Raw genomic sequence first — 23646 nt, forward strand, 5'->3', positions numbered from 1 at the left:
TAATCTTGCTGTCAGCCGTCTTAGTCTCCGGGGAGGGATCAGGATTGATTTCAAAACGTAGCCTTGAAATAAGATGTTTGTTGAGCAGGACGCAGATTCCTATTAATTTATATAAAAATGTAACTTTTTCCTTAGGAGCTGTCTGCAGTCGAAGACACCACCACCGAACTTTTATGCGTCAAAACACAAGCTGTCAGTTGCCGACGCAAGGACTGCCGTGCCATCCAGGATAAACGCCTCCGAGGTTACCACCGATTAGGTGGCACATTTCTGAAAGTAGCTGCCATAATCCTTGATCGATTACGGTGTCTAATCTTTCGATTTGCACCGTTTATATGATCGAAGAAAACATGCGAGACTACAGCAGCGGCACACAAAGAAAAAATGCAATTCGTATCGACAGCGACATTCTAAGACTAATAGTTGAGCATGCTGGGCTTAAACGAATGCATTCCGTGAGCAGTTAATCTACACTCTATGCAATTTTTGGTCTTTGTGCAGACTTCAAACACCAAATGTAAAACTGTCAGTTTCAAGCGGACACAGTGAGGCACATATCACACTCTATTTATTCCTCCTGGTCTTCCTCTGCACCGGCGTAATTCTTCAGCTTTCATTTAAGTTTGCTGCTCCTGCAATCGTGTTCCTTGGGAACAAAGTCGTCGACGGTGCACAAGAACTGAAACTGATAACCAAGTAATGTTGTTCACGAGCAAAAGCACGCCGCGGTGGCGCTCATTCCGCTTCCGGAAGCCGCAGCGTACGGTCGTGTGATGGGAAGCTCTGTGTGCGCTTTGTTATCGGTCATGCCTGGCCGAGGTTTCAGTGAGCGACGCCCACCAGTGGGCTATCGCTTAGTTTTACCTACGCTGCTTACGGGAGACGCATTGAAGACTACGGTTTTCCTTCACTCCGATATTTCCGGGCGCCCTTATCGCATACAGGATTTTCGCGAGCCATTGGAAACTGCCGGTGCTCTACCCTTCGTGGCGGGCATTGGGCCCTTTCAAATGTCGCATGTGTGGATGTTGAAGCTGAAAACTGCGGAAGCGAAGGAACTACTGCTGACAGAAGGAGCACAAGAAGTGAAAAAAAACGCTATTGTGCAGTCAATGAACCCAACAAACGCGAGTTGGCTTTCAGGGTGCACTGGGTGCCCTTCTATGTGTCGAATGAGTCTGTGTAGCAGGCTTTTGAAGACTTCGGAGATGTAACAGATGTCACTCGTGAGCAGTGGAACAGTCCGGGTTTGGAAGACGCCGAGTCGACAACCCGGCTGGTGCGTATGGTTCTGAAGGAGGGGCTCTCTATCGATGATTTACCACACATGTTCAAGTTTTACGGAGGGCAAGTGTTAGTGCTGGTGCCTGGTCCGCCAATATGCCTACGGCGCAAGAGGACGGGACATATTCGACGCGTCTGCCGCAAGCCGAGGTGCAGCTTGTGTCGGTCCTTCGGACACGAAAGGGACGGATGCGTCCTCACGTATGCGCGTGTGGCTACGGGTACTGCTCCGCCGCATGACGACGGAAGCGAGCTGCTCATGGATCAGGAGGAACTTGAGAACGCCGGAGCCCCGCCCCCATCAGGACTCAGCGACGGCCCTGCTTTCGAGCAGCCGGAGCTGTCTGCTGGCAACGAGAAGTCACAAGGTGACCCCACTGCAGAAACGACTGGCAAGAAGGCGGATGCTGCTGCGCCGCCAGAAGAGCCAACGAAGGGCAGCACTACAGGCGACCACGACTCGGAGGAACCGATGGATACGACAGTCGCTTCCATTAAGCGATCTCGTGACTTCGAAAAGGCACCGGCTACGGACAGAGAACTTCGTCGGCTAGAAAGACATTGTATAGGGGAGTGAGCCAAGAAAGGCAGGTTAGCCTTGTCACGGTCCTCGTCGTGACGAGAGACCCAAGCAGGGAACTTTGAAAGCACTGTTGTTTGTTTCCTGTGTGTACTCTATGGCTTACTTGAAGAAACCGCTAAAAGTAGGCACGCTGAACGTACGAGGACTTGCCTCGAAGCGTAAGCAAGTGCTGTTGAACCGACTGTTCGGCGAGTTAGATCTAGATATCGCGGCTATTCAAGAAACAAAAGTTGAGGACGACCAGCAAACAGATAACATGGTGCTTGGTTTTCGGTCGCGATTCAATGTTGCTGTAAGCCATGTGGATGGTTTGTCGCCGGGATGCTGTCTTTTCCTGAGGAAAAACATAGGCATATTAGAGGAAAAAATAACTTGTCCAAGGGGGCGGTTTATCGTGTTACTTCAGATACGAAACACTCGCGGTGACGGTTTTTTCCTGTATGCTCCTACGACACAAAAGGAACGCCGCGGATTTTTTAAACAGTTAGGGTCGTTCCTTGAATGCAGTCGAATGCCCATATTATTGGGTGATTTCAATTGTGCGTTAGACCCTAGAGATCGTTCAAATGTAAAGGATGTATAAGACCGGAGTGCTGATTTGTTGAAGCGTGTCCTGAACGAATGCAGCTTAGAGGACGTAATGGGCCTGGCGAAAAGTCATAAACATGTGCATTTTACGCATTTTCAAGGACGTAGCCGTGCACGACTTGAAAGAATATAAGTCGCCGGAGTTTTCGCCTTCCTGTGAGCAGTATGAAGTGAAGCAAGTGTCCTTTAGTGACCACTGCCTTGTTACGGTAACTTTGGGAGGAAGGAAGCAGCGTAAAACAAGAATGAACCGGGATATGTGGGAGATAAACTCAAGGCTTATAGAAGACGGCATATGTTTAAGAAAAGTTAAGGAAGGCATGGTTATGTTTAATAATAGTGAAACAGGATGTATTGAATCTTGGGAACGCTTTAAGCAGGAGGTGAAAATTCATGCCATTGAGCGTTCAAGCATAATAAAGTATGAGGAAAAAAAGAAGAAAAGCAACTGCGAGAGCTTCTGGCGAATTTATGGCGAGAAGAGGAACAAACGCAGGGCATGTACATGCATGACATAAAGGGCGTCAAAGTTAGTCTAGAAGCTTTAAATGCTCAGGAGTACAGAGGGGCAGCGATAAGAGCACGCACAGAAAAATGGCTTACTGGCGAAACGCCAACAAAACGCGCGCTCTCCAGTGAAAAGCGATACGCGCGCTCGAACCAGATCTCAGTTATCGAATACAAAGGGCAAATCCTGAGTGATCAAAGTGGAATTTTGAGTGCATTCGTGGAGCATTACCGTGAGCTGTTTACAAGCAAAGCACCAAGTGCGGAAAGGTTTCGGGAAAACTTTTTGCCTCTTATGCCAGTATTAAGAAATGAGATCACTGAAGAATTACAGAACGAATTAAGTATTGACGAAATAGTGACAGCAATTGGTGAACTGAATGCCGGAAAGTCGCCGGGACCTGACGGTTTGAGCGCGGCCTTTTATAATAGCTTTAAATATGACCTTGCCACTATGCTTTATAAGCTTTTCAAGGAGTGTTTTGAGGTCGGTAGGCTGCCACCTTCGTTTAGCAATGCTCATACGGTCTTAATTCCTAACGCAGATGACCCAGTCAAGCTAATAAAGGTTACAGGATATAGACCGATCACGTTAACAAACGTTGATTATAGAATTCTGATGAAAGTGTTAGCTAAGCAATTGCAATACGTCATAAAGGATATTGTTGGACCTCACCAAACGTGTGGAATGAAAACAAGAAGCATATTTAAAAATATTCATGTAGCACGCAGCGTGCTCGTGTGCTGCGATGCTCTAAATAAGAAAGTGGCTATGGTTCAAATTGACTTTGAAAAAGCGTTCGATCGCGTGTCTCATGAAATACTCTACTGTTTGTTGGAACATATTGGTATTGGTTCAGTTGTCCTCAAAGGGATAAAAATGGATTATGCATGTTGTTTGACACGTCTTATGATAAATAAACTGTTATGTGAAAGAATTGATGTAAGGGCATCTGTTCGACACGGATGCCCCACTGTCCCCTCTACTTTTTGCAATTTATTTGGAGCCTTTTTGTAGGATGATAACTGCGAGTGGGCACATGCGAGGTTTTAGGTTGGGAGCGTGTGAGGTGAGAATACTGGCATACGCTGATGACGTAGCGCTCTTTCGTGAAGACCGTAAAAGTGTTGTATAAGTGTTACAAATAACCAAAAGGTTTTGCAGGCAAACTGGCAGCGTTGTTAACTTAGACAAATGTCTCTGAGTCTGGCATGGGCAATGGGACTTACAACCAGAATTCTTCTGCGGAGTACGTTGGGCTACAACTTCCGGGGTCTATTTGGGAGTCCCGCTGAACAAATATGGGGAGAATACCAATTACAGGAATGAAAAAGCAGAAGAAATGCTGGACAGGACGAAAGGGTGAATGGGCCGCAATCTTTCCATTTTCGCGCATGCAACTGTATGTCACACCTTTCTTGTTGCAAGGATCATGTATTTACTCCAATAATATATTGTGCACGAAACAATATCCAAAGGTTCCATCGGGGTTTGCTGTTTTCATTTGGGCGTCCGATTGGAAACGAATTCGCAGAGATAATCTCTTCCGGAGAGTAAAGGTTGGCGGACTGCCTCTTATGCATCTATATGTACGGCAGGTGGTTTTAAGGTTTTGTTTCTTGCGTGACGAAAATGACGCCTTCTTGCGAACATTCATACAAACCATGCTGACAGTGCACTTCCAGAATTCATTGTCTCTTCGTGCAATGCTCGGAGGTACACAGTGTCTCGCTTCCTGTGAGAGGTGGTCTGGTCGTTCAGGTTTTTGCAAGAGCGGTTCTCTCTAGAGTATTTAGCGAGTGTAACGCCGAAGCGACTATAGAAGGTCTTATTGAGCAGTTGTTTCCAGCTCCACTGTACAGAACCTTATAATGTGAAGGCCCTGGAAAAGGCGTTCTCAGGCGAGTTAAGAAGATGACACTTGCACCTGGCGTTAAAACATTATTTTTCGAATTGCATACAGGAACCCTACCAGTAAAAACATGGTTAAAGGAAAAGGGCCTTTTTGTTCTTTGGGGCTCAAACTGTCTCTTGTGTAGAAAGCTAGAGACGGTAGAACACTTGTTCTTGGACTGTTGGGATGCGGTGTTCTTCTGGGACGTTTTGCAAAGAACCCTAAAAAAGACTTGTCATTGACACCGCGCGGAATTCGGTACCTGAACACTGAAAGTGATGTTGCGCAGTATGACCAGATTATGTTATGGGCCTTCACAGCATTTGCAGGAGTAAAATGGCTTTCAGATATTGTGACTTGGATGCACGATCGGTATGTGATTATTTTGTCGAACATATGTATAAATTAAGAGAAGTCCTGAAGCAGTAGGACTATGCAGATGATGTATTGACTCTGATAGACCAACTTGTAATGAAAGTCGATTAGACACGGTTGTCTGCCAAGGGGCATGTCCACTATGATATTTTATTGATGTGTATATTCATGCATTAAGGAAAAAAGCCGTGGTGGCGCTCTGGTTATGGTGCCCGCCTGCCGACTCAAACACGCGGGTTCGATACCCGCCGTGGCGGTCGAATTTCGATGCAGGCAAAATTCTAGCTGCCCGTCTACAATGCGATGTCAATATACGGTAAAGAACCGCAGGTGACCCCCATAAACCCAGTCGCTTTGGCACGTTCAACCCCCATAAGCCAAACCAAACGAAAAAAACCTTCGTCTCCAAGTAGCACAATGTGGACTCCGAATTGGGGCCCCTTGTCGGCCCCAAGTGATCAGCCCATATGGACCCCATGTGGGATTTGCAACCCGTGCCCAGGAGGAGCCCAAATGGGCAGCCCACTTGGGCTAACCTAAAGAAGCCAGAAGAGAACCAAATTGGGCAGCCCATTTCGCTTGCCAGAAAAAAAAAACAGATCTGGCCCAACGTGGGCAGCCTATTTCAATGCACTGGTGGGGCCCTTGTTGGGCCCGATTGGGCAGCCCACTTTCAATGTGCTGTTGGAGCCCGTGTTGGGCCCGAGTGGACAGGCCATTTTCAAAGCCCTGGTGGGGCCCTTGTTGCGCCTGAGTGGGCAGCCTACTTTCAATGCCCTTGTGAGGCCCTTGTTGGGACCGAGTGGGCAGCCCTTATGCAGCCCAGTTCGGCCCAAAGTGGGCAACCCTCTTTAGTTGCCCAGATGTAGCCCAGTCTGGGCACAAGTGCGCTGCCCAATTTGGCCCAGACCAGCATTTATAAGGGCAACCAAACTGAGCTGCCCTGATGAAACCCAATTTGGGCAACTCATTTCAACTCTACACAATACTGGCTGCACACACATTATTCATGCATAAACAGGTCAAATTATACAAAATCCCATGTATTCAAAGCAACATCTTATGCAGATACACCAATATCTTAAGCTTCTCTGCATTAAATTGGCCAGAGTCAGACTCTGGTATGGCAGTGCAAAGCTGAAGTATGATATATCAAATTGAAAAGTAGTTTTCTTGCACGTTTTATTGCATTATTTCACAAAAGCTCCATCAGTGGTCAGGATGGAGTGCCCGCGTAAGGATCATCCTGACCTTCCGGCCACCGTCCCGGTCCCTGGCGCCACACAAAAAGCTTAGAATACGGGAGTTCATGCGGGCCACATCTGCATCAGGCACCCTCCGCTCCACAGCAGCTGTAATCAGACACTTAATTACAAACTGTGGAAAACATGAATTCTCAGCTATGTGGCCAAACCTTGTAATAACATAGAGAATACTGCAGCAAAAACACATTAAGTGTATTTGCATTACCCACAAAAGTAGGCACGAAATTTGTGCAAATCTGAGAAGGCGTGGAAGCTGCACAAACCAAATTGAAGAGCACAATGTTGCTAGCGACTCACAAAATGGACTGTTTTCTGAGAAAGCAAAAGAAAAGGGAAAAATCACAGCATGCTCTATTCAAAATTACGGCAAATTAACTCTACCTCGAAAACTTGAAAGCATTGTTCCATTCGAATGTGCACCATACTTTTTCGTTATGTAAACCGAATAAAACAAATTTGACCAGCTGTCTGTAGCTTCCCAATTATTAGCACATCTTTGTAAACATGACAATAAATTTCAGCAAATGCTAATAAACAATGAGCAGAAATCAGTAAATAAATTTTGCTTCTCGCAAACATGTACTTTTATGTTATAGCCTGTGTATCATACCTTTTATTTCGAACCAGAATATTCAGCTAGAGTCGCATATCATCTATATTATATGTATCTGCTCTACTAAGCCTGTGAAAGAATGTAATTCCAGTTTCCTGTAATGGCATCACTTTACCTAGAGAACGCTACTGTTAGCCTGTTTGAATAAATAATGCATGCTAATCCCAAAAAACTCATCCCACTGAAAACAGCCTTGGTAAGCTAAAAATAGCCACAAATTAAAATACAGGTACCACTGCTGCTCACTAATTACACAGCTGAAAGCAGCACTAACCAATTTTTAGCACATATTCTACATGCTATGTTACACGGCAACTTGAAGATGGTGACCATGGGATCTTTTCTATTGTAAACATCACAAACTTGGAACAAGAGGTGGAAAAACTTTAAATTTAAATTCGATATTTTCTGCATTCAATGCATTTTTCCATCTCACAGGCATCAACATACCAATGAGTCCCGCAAACTTTTTACTGTTAACAAAAAAAGAACAATGTCCTTAAAGGGTGTACTTCTGCGCGCCAATTTAATGCTGGATTATATACTACAGTAATTACTAATAAAAGATGAGGCTGAATGAAAATTCTATTCTACATTCTCCAGCGGCTGCTCATCATGCATCCACAAAACTATTCACCCATACGACATCTTGGAACTAGACAATGTTATAAGTACTTTGCTATTGGCAGTTTCCACAGAACCAATGCCATACTGTGGCAGTGCACAGGCGATCAATCAGTCTAGAACATTTTCTCTGATGCATAAGTAGTTAACAGTCCATTTGTACATTGTCAGTATTCCAAGGCGGAACTAAATATAGTAAGGGGTACCTTTCACATCGGCATTAGGCAAGCAAGTGACAAGTTGAGTGCCGCTGCACAATTTGTCTAGTGCCAGCATCGCATAGCACGGAAAGTTTCTAGGAGGTAGTGTAACACTGACAGGGTTTTCATTGACAATGTGGCCTGCCACAGATTACCCCAATCTACCGTATTTACTCGAATGTAACGCTAGTTTTTTTACCGAAAGTAGAAAGAAAATGTCATCCCCCGCGTTACCATCGAATACTAGGATTAAAAACGCTATGAAGAGCACCAAACACACACTATTAAAATCATTTCATGTGTCAAACGTGTGCGTTGATCGTACTGGTCATTCGAAATCACGCAGTCCAACTCGCCGGTCAACCAGTACGCGAACCACAGGTCACAACTGCTAGGAAAAAGCGGCAACCTAATCGCAAACGCAAAAAAAAACGACGTCAATGAGAACGAGCCAACAGGAGTTGACGCCAGCTAGTCACTGGCGCGATAAGAGGGCACCACCTCTTGACGAATGCTCGCAACCTGTAGCGAGGTTGTCTAGAAACCATGACCGCAAAATGGAACGGCCATCTCGGAGGCACTGAGCGCTCGCAATCGCCGCCAAGATGCCGGCAAAGGCGCGAGCGATCCCATCGCCATCTGTCTGTTAATCCTTGCAACTGATCCAAAGACGTGGCCCCGTGACTAACATGCAGCAGGGCATGGAGCAGCGCGCTTTGTTCGCTGTTTCTCGTGTTTGGTGCCAGTGCGTGCAGTTGTGCGTTCCGTGCTTCGAGTCTTAGGCCTATCCCCATAAAACGGTCGAGTTGTCGTCAAGCGGAATGACGTGCTCACACGTTCAGTATACAGCTGGCATCAAGCGCAACGCTATTTCGCTTGCTGAGAGAAATTCAGCGGCTTCAAGACATTTTTGACGTCAACGAATTGACGATCAGGGGATGGAGGAAACATCGCGAGGAATTGTTTAACTGCAACAGCCTGCGAAAAGGCTTTCAGGGGCCCAAGAAAGGCCGCTTCCCGGTGTTGTAGCGTCGCGTTGCAGAGTTCATTAGCGAGCAACGTCCTTGACTACTTGGAGTAAGCATTGAAATGCTTCAGTGCAATGCACAGGAGTTTGCGCGAAACACGGGTTTGACCCAAAACCAGTTTAAGGCATCACGAGGCTGCGTGCAGAAGTTTATGCGAAGGGCCGGGTTCTCCCTTCGACGCACGACTTCTATTTGCCAGAAGCTGCCCGGGGACTTCGAATCAAAACTTCGAGAGTTCCAGCGCTACGTCGTCAATCTTCGTCGTTCTCCCAACATGCCACTTGGACATATCGGCAATGCCGACCAGACCCCCGTGTATCTGGACATGCCTGTGTCCAGAACAGTGCACAATTCTGGTGAGCATGAAGTTCGCCTTAGAAGCACAGGCAACGAAAAAAATTGGATTACCATTATGCTGGCATGTTTAGCTGACGGCCGCAAGCTCCCTCCATCATTTTTCGCCGGAAGACGATCCCAAAGGAAACTCCCGAAAGACGTTATCGTGAGCTCTTACGAAAAAGGTTGAATGGACTCGAATCTTGTCATAGATTTGATTCAATGCGTGTGGGACCGAAGGCCAGGCGCATTGCTGCATCTGGAAGCAATATTGGTTCTGGACTCTTTCCAAGGTCACCTGCCACCCGGCGTCAAACAAAAGCTACAGCGTGACTGAACGCATCTCGTTGTTATACCGGGTGGCAAGACCTCCATTCTCCAGCCTCTGGACGTTTGCATGAACAAGCCCTTCAAGGATGGCTTGCGACAATTATACTGGGAGTGGATTGAAAGCGGGTCAACAACACCTGCAGGTAGGCTGAAAAGCCCAAGCGCGTCTACCGTTGCCCACTGGGTTTCAGCAGCCTGTTACGGGCTGCCTGATGATTTGGGTTACCGCGCATTTAATAAATGCTCAATTTCAAATGCTCTAGACGGAAGCGAGGACGACCTGCTGTGGGAGGCAGCTAGTGACAAAGAAGAGTCAAGCTATGATGATGAGAGTGACGGCGACAACTGCCGTGAGGAAGAGGGTGTATAGGAACGCCTGTTTGGCTTGTATTTCAATAAAGTTGTCTTTGACCCTCAGAACTATGCGATGTCAGTTCCTCGCGTCATATTCTGGTTCTTTCAGTTTTTCTGTCGCACGCCCGAAGTCCAAGCTCGCCTTACAAACGTAGTTTTTTTCCCCCTTTTCACACCCTAAATGTCGACCATCGGGTTACAATCATGGTCGCGTTACATTCGAGTAAATACGGAAGAATGCTGCTTCGCCCAATGGTTTACCCCTAATTAGGTTCATCATTGTCATCACGCTAAGAAGAACCTTAGTAGTGCACGCATTTACGCTTAGCCGCATTCTATACGCAACCCCATATCTCAAATTGAACCGCACGGAAATCGAACGCGTGAACGCAATGATCCGCCTTGCGACTAAGGCAGCCCTAAACCTACCTCGTAGCGCTAGCACAGCCAAACTTCTTGCACTAGGCATACATAATACTATTCAGGAACTAGTTGACGCGCACCTTCAGACACAGTACCTTAGACTTGCCACGAGCGCCACTGGCCGCCATATACTCTCCTCCCTTCACATCAACATACCGCTAACCAGTCAACCCTTATAGCCATCCCTCGACACATCCATTCACCTCTCGTTGTGAAACCCCTTCCTCGAAACGTCCATCCCCAATATCACATCCCTCGCCGCGTACCTCGCTCTAATGCCCTCCATAAGTATTATGGGCAAGCCCACGATGCCGTTTGGGTAGACGCCGCATGTACAGCGCATGAAGCTGTAGCAGTTGCCTACAATCCAACCCTACCTCACCCCCTAACTCACCGTCTTCCCTCGAGCTTTACGCCTGAGGAGGCAGAGGAGACCGCCATCGCCCTAGCCCTTGCACATTCTTACGCCCCAATACATCTTCAGCGGCTCCAAAACGGCTCTGTCCAACTTTACCAGGGGCAGGATTCACGCCCCTGCCTGGCAATTGTTGAACACCCCTACCAAAAATTTACCACGCAGGGTAGAGCTTCAGTGGCTGCCGGCTCACTCTGGGAACCATGGAAACGAGGCTGCCGATAAATTGGCCCGAGGTCTGATTTGCCGGGCTCAGGACAGTCTCGATCCAGGATTCTCGAGGGAGCGGGCGCACACATTTGCGGAGCTCACGCAAATACCCCGTTTGGACCGTCGGACTTACCCTCCTCCCCACCCCTCTCTTAAGCATTCCCAACAGATGCTCTTCAGACGCCTCCAGACCCGCTCGTTGTCATCCCCTCAGCTTTTATCCCACTACTGCGGCACATCCCCTGCATGCTCCCTATGCGGTGACCTCCCCGCCACACTCTCCCATATCCTTTTCGGCTGCCCTGCTGACCCTCCCCCGCGAGAACAGCACGCCATCTCGAGCTGGGAGGACTGGGAGGTCCTGCTTATGTCTGCAGACCCGACATCGCAGCTTGCTGCGGTGACTCGGGCTGCCGACGACATGTCCCGGCATGACCTACTTGATGCAGTGCGGGACCGCGCAGTGGCCCAGGCACCCAGCTGGGTCTAAAACTCATCTGCTCAATAAAGTTTTTCTGTCTATCTGTCTGTGTAGTTTTTCACACGATATGTGACAGGCTTGCTTCGACCACAAAAGGAAGGAGCAAACAACTGAAACGTTATGAAAAATTTCAAAGCCAATAAAAAGAGGGGGCTGTACCAATACAGGGCCTGATCCCAGAACTGGCCCAGCTAAAAGAGGGCTGGGCAAATGCTAGAAAATATTAGCTAACAAATGTCAGTGTCAAAATTCTTGTGTGCGACTCTCTCAACTGCTGTTTGCATTTTGCAGGGTTTTTTTCGCAAATTACTTTTCTGGCCTCTAACTTAAGGGTGTCCACTTGGAATCGAAGGTGGTCTAGATGTGAGTAACGTTGAAAATTAAAGAGCTCAAATTTAAGCTATAGGGTCGCAAAAGGGGGGTTGAAAAAGTGGGAATCAAATATGTGCATTATATAGTGGAAATGCCACTGAGCGTTCTTGTCACGTACAAGTCCTCGAGAGCAAGCTGGTAAATTGCAAGACATTTTCGAAAATTCGCGCTCTTGCTCCGCAACCCATGTCACCAGATGTTCGCCAGAGATTGCGCGCATTGCATTGGCTAACGCAAATGACGTCATGATGCAGAGTGCTATCACTGGTTCGCTAGCAATACAGAGAAAAAGGACGGTTGCTTGCCCGGCCCCGAAGGTGACTGCACCATCTCCCCCTTTGTATTCCCTCCTCTGTCTGTAGCTGTGGCGGCTGGTGTACGAGTTGAGAGGTAAAACGTAGAGGCAGTACTTAATTGCAAATATCTCTGCTTTACATAAGCTATAATGAAAATTTTTTGCAGGAGGTTGATAGGCCATTCAGTATCTACCAGTTTCATCAGCATTTCTTACCCTCATTGGGCCCCTCCCCTTTCAGTGCCTTTTTAAGGCTCGAACAAGAATGCCACAATTTGGTGCTTGGTTTTGGTCAGATGATAATCATTTCCTGATAACGAAACAAGCTTGTAAATTCAACAGACCATTAAGCTATGATAATTAAGATTTAGTGTTTTAGAGCAATTCCCAAGAAAAGCAGACAAAAAATTTATTTTAGTAATAATCGAAATAAAAAGCTCTTTTAATGCACTGCAAGTTGAGAGAACCAAAGTAATAGTTCAGAGAAATCAAAATTCAAATTAAAGAGTTCTTTTACTTTTTGTTGTCCAGTAAAGCAACCACAGTGGCCCTAAAAGAAATATCAATCATCTCTTCAAGCAGATAATTCTGAAGGCCAAATGCTTGCTGCCAGTTAAATTGAACCAGAAGTACCAGGAAAAAGGGTGTATCTATGGATCATTTCTTCTCAAAACAATTGAATTTACTGCTTAGCACATAAAATCAAAGCCACAGTGAATCAAGCAACCAGTTAAACACAATGCTTAAAGAGAATGCGAGGGACCAGAAACATCACAAAGTGCAAACAAGGACAAACAAACATGGCATGCGAAAACTCCCCAACAACAACACAATACAGGCAAAGCTTCCTAAAAGGTCGCCTGTGCCTTCCACCTTCCAGCGTAAACTGCAAGGCGACTGGAGTCTTTACAAAATTTTTCAGGATGAGGTGTGTAGCCTCGTCCACTGTGTCGCCTCCGATCAAAGAGAAGCCGCTTGATGCGAAAACCATTATAGCACAAATTATAATAAGATGTTGAGTACAAATAAAGAATAAATGAGCATTTATAAATTGTCATATTTATTGCATACAAGGCACAGCAAATAAGGCCTCTACCTATGCTTGGCACCCAGAAATTGTTATACCCTTTTTTCCCCAAAGAATAGCTATTTCATGCACATGATGAAAAAAAAATGCATGTGCAGCCATAATAAATGCAGCGTTACACCTGCCTTCACTGCATTGCTTAGAAGAATGTGGCTGGTACCAAGCTGATCGAAACATGCTCAAGCCATGAGCGACAGCTTTTCAGTGTGATGCGACAAAGCATGCCCTATTAACCCCTCAACCCCCTCCCCGAATATTCCTTAACTGTACCGGAAACCTAAGATTCTTTTCATAAAATTTCATGCAAGCAAACTGCAAGACATTGATCAAGAGTGACAAAGGTAAAAAAAGGCACAGCAAAGAGATGAAGACCATGCTGAAACTTCCAAAAAATGCAAATCTGTGAGAACAATACAAATACACTTATCTCGCACTCCATATTTTCATGCCTGCAGGTTCCCGCAAAAGTTCAATTTTCTAGGCGGGTACTTTTAATTTTCGTTACTTCGAGCAGCCATAAATTTAAGTTCAAGCATACTGCATAACTGATAACCTGGCGACATCAAACATCAGGAAATTTTATTCGTGCTATCCTGGGAGGGGGGGGAGGCACTGCATCAATCTGTGTCGAGACCTTCACGGCACGGACTGTGCTGTCTACACTAGCACCGTGCCATGGCCGCCAATTCGGAAGGCTCACAGGAAAAGCTACACCTCCTCAACTGAAAACTAAACATATTGACAGATTTGCCTGTCTGGTTGGGTTTGAAGACATAACAAACTCACAACTCCAACCAAAATTCAAATTTTTTTCAGGATTCGGGCGACAGCATCGCCCAAATCCTGAAAAAATCGAGCATCCAGGTTACGCACGAGCCCACAAACACTGTTGGGCTTTGCCTACCTGTTCTCAAAGACCAGCCGCGGAGAGAAAGAGCCCAAGGCATTGTCTGCAAAATTCCATGCGCCAACTGCGACGCAAGCTACATCGGCAACACCAAAAATTTCAGAAAGAATACGGCAACATAAAAACGACGTCCGCAAATTCGCAAGAGAACGCAATCCAGTAGCCGAACATTCCGAGGACTCCGACCATAGAATCAACTTCGAAGAAACCCGCATCCTCGGAACCGAAACAAATTACCACAAAAGGCTCCTTCTGGAATCCTGGCATATACCGCACAAAATGAAACCTGCCCCCAGTATATGCCCAGGGACTTCGCTCTTCAACCACCTCAATGCAATGCGCCAGCTTGACTAACAGCCTAAACCCCCTCCCCCTCCCCCCGCGCCTTTTGCGTCACAGCTGTCGTTCCTTTGACCCCCCCCCCCCCCCCTCCCCTCCATACATAAAAGACGCTAGCTATACTGCCCTCAGTCACCCCTGATGATGGAGCCGAGTCGGCTTCGAAACGCCGGGTTAAAGTTGAAATTTTCGGTTGGAGTTGTGCAGCTTATTATAAACTTCCTCTGCTGCAGCCTTCTAGAATGCTGTACCCATGCTGTCCCACAAAATAAGCCATAGCCACTTCAGCTTTGGCTTAAAGCTGTACTCAAGGTGATTGTGAGCTCATCTTTTCACCGCGTGAACTCAAGCACCAAGTAACCACATAATTTTGAATAACCAGTGAACACTGCCGACAGATACAATACTGATTGCAGAATTTCCATGTTTACGAATCAGATTATAAAACTTGCAATGAGAAAAACATTTCTTTACAACAACCACTGAAAAGCCTGGCTTACCAGAACAGCGCTTCTGTCAGGGTCTTCAAGGATTTCTTCTAGTTCCTCAACATCTCCCATGGAACTCAATGGGATCAGCTCTTCTCCAAGACAATGCTACAGACCAGCTGCGTGATTCCCTTTGAGCTCTTTGATGCCAGCTCTGATCTCCATCAGGAGCTGCACTGTCCGACTTTTGAAGCCTGAAATGTTCAAAATCCATGATTAGAGAAAGACTGCTTATATCCCTCTGAGTTCTTTGGTATGACTAAAGGTATCACAATTTGGTTTGGACCAAACACTGATTGCATAGCACAGAAATAATTTTTTTTTAATTCGGTGCCACTTGAAAATGGTCAGTATCCCCGAGATGAACGCACTAGTTGCTGCACTACAAAGTACAAGTTGTCGAGTGTTTTGAAGGAAAAAAAAGTAGAACACGACTGCATTACTGGGTCCCATTCGCATCACGCATTTATTAGGTCTACCTTTATCCAACTTGAACCCAACAAGCTTCTCAGCTTGATAGAGCAGCTGTGTATTCTGAAAAGGTTCGAGGTTTTTGATATGAGCGAAACGCATGTCCACTCATGATTTTGAGAGCGCACTGCACAACATAATCTGTTTGTGACCTGTAGTAAACTGTCAAAACATGCATCAGAGCAAAAAAGAGAAAGCTTCATGGCCTGTGGGTAGCGCGCCTGTCTCACAGGATTCAATTTCCACTACCACCTCTTAAAGAAATTTGGTGTATCTGAACATTGCTGAGCTGTTCCTGAATTTTTTTGTCTATCTGTTTCATTAGGATTTTCCACCCTTGGCCAACGCCACTGCAGAGTTTTCTGTGACAAAGGATCGATAACACTGTTGCATTAAAATTCAGAAATAATGTGGGGCCTGGACAGCAGTTAATGTGGTCACTGTGATGACAGCATTACATGTTATAGCCTTATGCTCCGGGTACTATCAGCAGATATGCCAATCAGTTGTTTTTAAAAACCATAACTTTTAAATTTCTGAGACTGACAAATTGCCCACATATTCACATTTTATGGAACTTCTCTGGAACTGCAATGCCACGACTAAGGGTGATGTCATAGGAAACGACAGGCTATCTCACACAGCCATTCACAGCAGTCATGACATTCTTGACAGTTGTCTGGAAATGAAACAGCACTATACAAAATTGAATGTGGCCCACTCACGTTGCGAACATGGAGTGTCCATATCTCGTGGATATAAAAAATCAATTCAATGATATATTGCCAAATTCATTATATAATCAGCATATAACTTTCCTTCCACTGCTATTGTAGACAAGCAAGCAAGACTGAAGCAAGAAATATTAGAGGTAAGAAAATTCATATTCAAAATTCTGACTAAATTTCAGACAGCATTTGGTATTCGATTCGCACTTTCACTATAGTTTATTCTCGTTATAACGAACATGAATACAGCGACTTATCAGTATAATGAAATGAACAGTGCATAATCTGACACTCTATTGGTTTTAATGGAGCTGTTTTTTGTATTCGCATAGCTCAAAATGCACAAGGAGTCGTAAAAACTTCAAGCAATGCAATATTTTGATCATCTGAATAGTCCGCGGTAGTTGTGTGAATGAATCGAGCGTGCATTCACATGCCGCACCATAGAGGGGCAGTACGAACTAGCATCAAGCTGACAGACGCATGACCGGCACGTGATCGAACCATCTTGCCGCACTCCCCTGCCACATGTGCAGACCTGCGCGCAAGTGGGCTGCACTCCATGACTCAATCAACTCCGTTGCGCAAAATGGCAATGCAGAAGCATAAAGTATTCTCATTTGAGTCGATGTTTTGGTAGTCCACAGCGAGCGCAAAAGGCCACATTACTGAGCAATACAGTGTTGCATCTAGCACTCAGTCGGCAATTGTGAACGCAAGACAGAAGATTGCATTTGTTGACAACTGTTCCAAAGGAGACATGAAGAATGATCACCTTGTCATCATGTCGACTGGTGCTTCTGAATGTTACGTTTGAGAACTTAGTCTCTGCTTATGACAAATTGGTGGTGGCACCTGAACTGACCGACCAAGAAATCGCTGACGAGGCCGGTTCTTGCAGATGATGCAAGTAGGGTTGATGACAGTGAACCGGAAAGTGAAAAATGAGCTCTAAAAATTGCAGAGGCTGCCGACACGGAAAGGAAATTGAAGGGCTACCTTGAGAAAGTACCTGTGGCCTGATGTGGAGAAAGCTCTACATTTAATTGATTTCATAGAGAATTTAGTCCTCTGAAATACTGCTCAGTGCCACCAAGCAAAGATTGCATTGTTTCTTAAATAAATCTGGGCGGAGCCAGCATCCCCATCTAGTGTTCATTTCTGCTCTACAACACAGAACAAAGCGATATTTCGCATGCTTATAGCAAGCTCTGAATTCAACAATTGTGCGTTATTACACCTTTCTGTTGTCCCCCTGCGAGAAGCCTTTGCTTGGGTTTATTTGCAGACTTTTGCAGATTTTTAGAACGATTGTTTAGTATAACAAATTTTAGGCCAAAATTAGGCTTAGTTATAACGGGATTTGACTCTATTCGAAACTCTTTGACCAGAAATTATGAATTTCTGGTTCATCTAAACTACCAGTGAAACATCGCGACATTCTCAGACAGAAGTATCTTGCACTTTTGAATGGAGCCTAGAGACATTGACATCAATGAAAGCATAGGAAATTTTTTTATGTTGATCATTTTAAAATAATAATGTAATCATTGAGATAATTGATTAGAAAGAAAGTGGGATGCATACCTATGAGCGCCGTATCATCTTCTTCATTCCAAGTGCCCCGGCGGAAAGAGGGAGCCATCCTGGCGACTCAAGGAGAGGAGACTACGAGGGGGCTATAATACGGCTTCAAGCGGCTGACGTGAACGACGTCGCGGCCACGGCGGCCATGGTCCGAAGAAGGTGTCACCGGTTCGATAATGTCGTTGACCGGTGACGTACGCTCCAAGATGCGGTAAGGGCCGATGTGCTTGGCCGAAAATTTGGACGTATTCGGAAGAGAGAGCCAGACCAGTGAGCCAGTGGAGAAGTGAACCGCGGGCGTGTCTTGATCGGAAGCATGGGTACGACGGAGACCTTGACGTTCGGCGGTGAAGGAGCGAGCCAACTGGCGGCACTGCTCAGCATGGCGGGCGATGTCAGAGAGGGAAGCATGTTCCGAGCTGTCGGGGTTGTAGGGAAGGATTGTATCCAACATACAAGAAGGTTCGCGCCCGAATAAAAGAACTGTTTACTGTTTTGAAAGCTGGGCATAGAATATAAACACGCGTACAAAAACAAACCCAGAGACATCATTGGTATTTTTTAAATATGTTTTCAAACATCCTTAGCTGCATCTATCTGGTTTTATTGCTTTACTTTTTGATCTTGGATAGCACTGCAATCGCAGGACCTGATTCTCATAGGCCTTTGTGGTGCCCGTGTGACAGGGGTATTATATGGGCAGGTATGACCAAAACGTAATCAACCAATCCAGGCAACTTGCACAGCTAGCGGAAATAAGCTAAATAACATAGAGAATTACACGGTGCAAATATTTAATTATTAAAACAAACACTTTAAGAATATCGCTTGTTACATATACAAGGGGTGCTCAGCAAGCATCTACTGAAGTACCTTCTGTCAGCATTACAGAGTTCAGCTTTTTTGTGCTGATTGTGACAAGTCTAAAAATAAACAGATTAGCGGCACAGTCTAATTAAAATATTGGAAGTGACAGGACAGCAAGTGCAGTGAAATATCGGCTACGTGGAAAGGAAACCCCATTTTGCAAGTCAATTGTTTTCAAAGAAAAGAATAAAAATGAAATCTATGAAAGGAACACTCCTGAACGTTCATAAATCGAGGAGGCATCCAATCTTGCATTGTTATGGGAGATGGAACATGAGTCACACACCATGATCCATAGTCCAAACAAGAGTGCACGCTATGGAAAAAGGGTCATCAACTCCAAGAAATTTCATGAGGCATTGTCAGCTGGAAAAACTAGGCAAACAGAAATCCAGATAATAGGAAGTGTCTTTTTTTACTAAAGTTTACGCCACACAAGCAATTAACAGATACTCCTATGCTTCATAACTAAACCTAGGCATTGTGTGGGCAGTCAAAGTGAAATTCTGGGAAGTTGTCAGAAAATTTGCTGCTCTTTCACAACAATGCCCTAACTCACAAGTCTTTCAAATTGCACTATCTGGGAATATGACTACGAAGCTCAACCAATGAACCTGCTGTGCAGGCCTGTGTCCCGGTGGTTACTTTCTCTTCCGTAACATGAAGAAACCTCTGCACAGGCTACAATTGCCTGTTGATAATGCAGTCAAGGATGCAGTAACAGGTTTCCTCCTGCAGCAGAAACACATTTCTTTCTGTTGCAAGAGAAACAATATGTGGTGAATTGAAATTGGCGCGCTAATGTCAAGAAGGTTAGACTGATAAGTGGAAAGTTTAATTTTCGACTAAATACTTTTTATACATTTTGGCAGACAACTGAGTACCCTTTGTAGTAGCCTGGTCAGGAAATAACCGCGTGTATGCAGTCAGTGAATGGCTCCACTAACGCAGATTGTGTATGGAGTAAGAAAAAAAAAGAAATTTTCTCTTCTTCTCTCATGGCTTTCAAGCTGATGATTGCTTCTTAAAGGACTGTAGACACCAAATTTTGGTTGCACGTTTCAGTGCTTTTAATGATGCACAAGCTTTTATTATACACAGATCCCCATGTCATATTTGCCTAAGACCGTTTAATAGTTTTTAACCAAGTTTTTTGCTCGTCTGTCTAGGTTTCGATGCGAACAATTCAGCGATGGCTATGATGTCAAAGTCTAGGTCATGTGACGGATAAAAAACTGCGATATATTTGCTGCTTCTTTACTCCTTGCGATTCTTGTTTTTGAGGTAGGCTGGCTTTAGAATTTTAGTGAATCAAAACGGCGAAGCAGCGATTAGATTGCGGCGAATCTTTGCAGTGTTTGTTTGTTTGGTCATTCTTCAATGCTGCCAGCGCGCCGCTTTATCGATTTGTTTGCGATGCAAGACACGACAAGAATTATCTCGATTGATCGCATCCAGGCAGAGCTGATTCTATGTTGTTCCGGATTGTTCTAGTAACTTTGCCCGCTTCATCTCGAATGTTCGTTATCATCTTTAAAATGAGCACGGCCGAGAGCGGCGGGCATTCTGTTCGACGATTGCCGAGCACGCATATTGCTACGCCGCCGCCGTTTGATTCAGTCCATTGTGGGCGCAAGTCGGCCCCAATAAAAAACTTTGTTTAGACGCCATTTTCGCTGCCGTTCTGCTTCCCGTAATGCAGTCACTACTTCGTGACAATATTGCAGTTTTTCATCTGTCACATGCCCTAGACGTGAAAGCCATCGCTCGGCTGTTGAAACCAAAACCAAAACAGGTGAGCTGAAATTCGATTACAAGTTATACAGCAGCTGTAGGCAAATACCACATGATGATCTTCGTATAGTAAAGTATTGTGCATTGTGATAGCGCGACGCTGTGCTGTGACGTTATCGCGGCCTATGACGAACCATGATTCCGTGCTCTGTTATCACGCCGCTCGGGCCTTTAAATATATATATCCTGTGTGCGTTTGAATAAACGTTCTTCGCTCGTCGTCCACGTCTGGCGTCAGTCATATCATCTGGCGACGAGGCACTTCGGCCACGCGGGGGAGGCCGGCTCGGCACGGCGGCAGCAACGTTCTGCACGAAGAAAACCAGCGGAAGGAACCGGCACGTTTGTCGAGAGCCTGACCGTGGACTAGCAGTACGTGTTCAAGGAGCACGACAGCGAGCGAAAGCATCGACAGACGCCCAGCGGAACTGCCGACGGAGGAAAGTGACAACGGACGCAACGTGTGATGAGTATTGCCAAAAATGCCTTCGTACGGAAAGATAGCGGAGTTTGATGCTAAGACGCAGAACTTTGAATCATACGTGGAACGTTTTGAACTTTTTGTTGGCGCGAACGAAATCACTGAGGAGAAGAAACTGTCTGTGTTTTTGACTGTTATTGGCGCGGAAGCTTATGAGGTGCTAAAGAGTCTTAGTGTTCCGAAAACGCCCGCTGAACACACGTATACTGAGGTAAAGCGCTTGCTTCAAACCCATTACTGCCCGAAAAGCTCTGTGATTGGCGAACGTTGCAGATTCAATCGCCGCGTGCAACTAGAGCATGAAGGTGTGGAAGAGTTTATTGTTGATTTGAAACACTTGGCAAGGAAGTGCGACTTTGGCACATTCTTGCACAAGATGCGCTGCGGGACAGGTTAGTTGCAGGATTGCGGAACGAGGAAAGCCAGCGCGCATTGTTCGCTGCCGAGAATTTAACGTTCGAGGGGGCGTGCAAAATTGCATTGGACCGGGAACTGGCTGCAAAAGACGCCGCGACAATGCAAGCGAAGGAAGCAAACTTATCGTTGCATTCCTTGCAGGCTAAGAGCAAGAGCGCAAGGAACGAAAGATTGCCGAGATCGACTCCTGACTAAGTGCCAGTGAATTCGTCCTGTGAAAGATGCGGCAGGAAGCATGAATCACAGAAGTGCTGGTACAAAAATTTTATGTGCCATAAGTGTTCAAAAGTTGGTCACTTGCAGAAAATGTGCCCGAAGGCAAAGCGCGTGAATGCAATGGATGATACTGAGAACGAGGAAGAGGAGTTAGACGTGTACCATTTTAAAAACTTGACGCGATCAAGTTACGAAGTGAATGTTGAAGTGGAAGGCAAGCCATTGAAAATGCAGATCGACACAGGCGCGGCTGTTTCAATTGTTCCAGAGAGTGTGTACTCAGACACCCGGCTCAATGTCAGGTTCCGCTTTGTGGCCTTAGCAACTTCCGCAGCATTTAACGGCAGGCTCTCGAATACTGCTAAGCATTCTTCCGAGACATCAGTTGCCTTCTCTGCCTGCGGTAATCTGGACAGCGCGTCCGCTACTTCCAGGTATCGCAAGGGCAAGAACCTGGAAGTAGCGGACGCGCTGTCCAGATTACCGCAGGCAGAGAAGGCAACTGATATCTCGGAAGAATGCTTAGCAGTATTCGAGAGCCTGCCGTTAAATGCTGCAGAAGTTGCTAAGGCCACAAAGCGGAACATGACATTGAGCCGTGTGTCTGAGTACACACTGAATTGTTGGCCAAATCAATACCCTGAAGAAATGAAGGCATATCACGTGCGCCGTTATGAGTTGTCTCTTGAGCAAGGGTGCTTAACATGGGGCACTCGAGTAGTAATACCGGATCAGCTGCGGGAACGTGTATTGGACTTGCTTCGTGACGAACATCCAGGCAGCACACGCATGAAAATGCTAGCTAGAAGCTTTGTATGGTGGCCTGGTATGGATCAAGCTGTCGAGATGTACGTCCGAAAGTGCAAAATCTGTCAGGCAGTTCAACCAGCTGCTCAACCCGTGCCGCTCCATCCGTGGAGCTACCCGTCGAGGTGTTGGGAGCGGGTTCACGTTGATTTTGCTTGCAAACATTCTAGTGTGTTCCTTGTTTTAGTTGATTCTTTTTCCAAATGGGTGGAAGTTTGGCCGATGTTATCATCCTCTACCACGAAGACAATTGAGAAATTAAGCAATGTGCTTGCGGCCTACGGGCTGCCTGAAACGTTGGTCAGCGACAACGGGCCGCAGTTCACATCTACAGAATTCTCGGATTTCCTGGAGAGCAATGGTGTGAAGCATGTCCGTACCCCGCCATATCATCCCGCGTCCAATGGTGCGGCTGAGCGCACCGTGCAGACGGTCAAACGAGCGCTGTTAAAGCAGGTCATGGAACTCGACGTCACTCGCGTGCGTTCGCTTCAGGAGTGTATTGATAGTTTTCTTTTTGCCTACAGAAATACGCCAAGTTGTGTGACGGGGCAAACACCGGCGCAGTTGTTGCTAAAGCGTCAACCGCGCACGAAGCTTTCTTTGCTCAAGCCCAGCTTTGTCGGGGACATGCAGCAAAAACAAATTGACATGAAAAAGAAGCGTGACGTGGCGCGTGGTGCTGAGCGCGTGTTTTGCGAAGGTGATCGCGTGAACGTGAAAACGGTGCGCGGGGAACATGCCTCTTGGGAGGCAGGTGTGGTGCACCAAGTTGTGAGTGCTGTGACGTATATTGTGGAAGTTCACGGGCACCTTCGATTCACCCACGCTGACCATCTACGGCCACACCATGCGGACCCTGCGGCAGCCTCAGAGCGGCCATTTGCAACAGAAACACTGAATGGACGGTCGCCACTCAGCGGTCCTCTGCTTGATGAGGGGGCACAATCATCTCAACTGTCAGCAGAACAGAATCCGACCCCTCTTCCACCGCCTCTAGTGGATGACGAAGTGCCAACCTCTGCTAGTGCAGACCTGCCACCGCAGCAAAGCCCAGGGCGGCTACCAGCATCAGAGCCGACGCCATCCACTGCGAGGGAGGAGCCACCACTTCGTAGAGGCACTCATTTGCGCAAGCAACCGGACTGGTTCACACATGAGAACTTTAAGTAGAGCCTGTGGGGGGGAAGAAATGTGATAGCGCGACGCTGTGTTGTGACGTTATCGCGGCCTATGACGAACCATGATTCCGTGCTGTTATCACGCAGCTCGGGCCTAT

General features: G+C 46.3%; 1 protein-coding gene across 1 annotated transcript in view; it reads left to right on the forward strand.

The window, feature by feature from the left end:
* Positions 1-23646, forward strand: part of LOC144111919 (uncharacterized) — a 67858-nt gene that overhangs the window by 34469 nt on the left and 9743 nt on the right. Inside the window, exon 4 of the mRNA XM_077645006.1 lies at positions 1468-1857. Within this exon, the coding sequence (XP_077501132.1) occupies positions 1468-1857 (390 nt within the window). The remainder of the gene's footprint in view (positions 1-1467; positions 1858-23646) is intronic.

Source organism: Amblyomma americanum, unplaced genomic scaffold (genome assembly GCF_052857255.1).
Source record: "Amblyomma americanum isolate KBUSLIRL-KWMA unplaced genomic scaffold, ASM5285725v1 scaffold_13, whole genome shotgun sequence".
NCBI classification, from domain to species: Eukaryota; Metazoa; Arthropoda; class Arachnida; order Ixodida; family Ixodidae; genus Amblyomma; species Amblyomma americanum.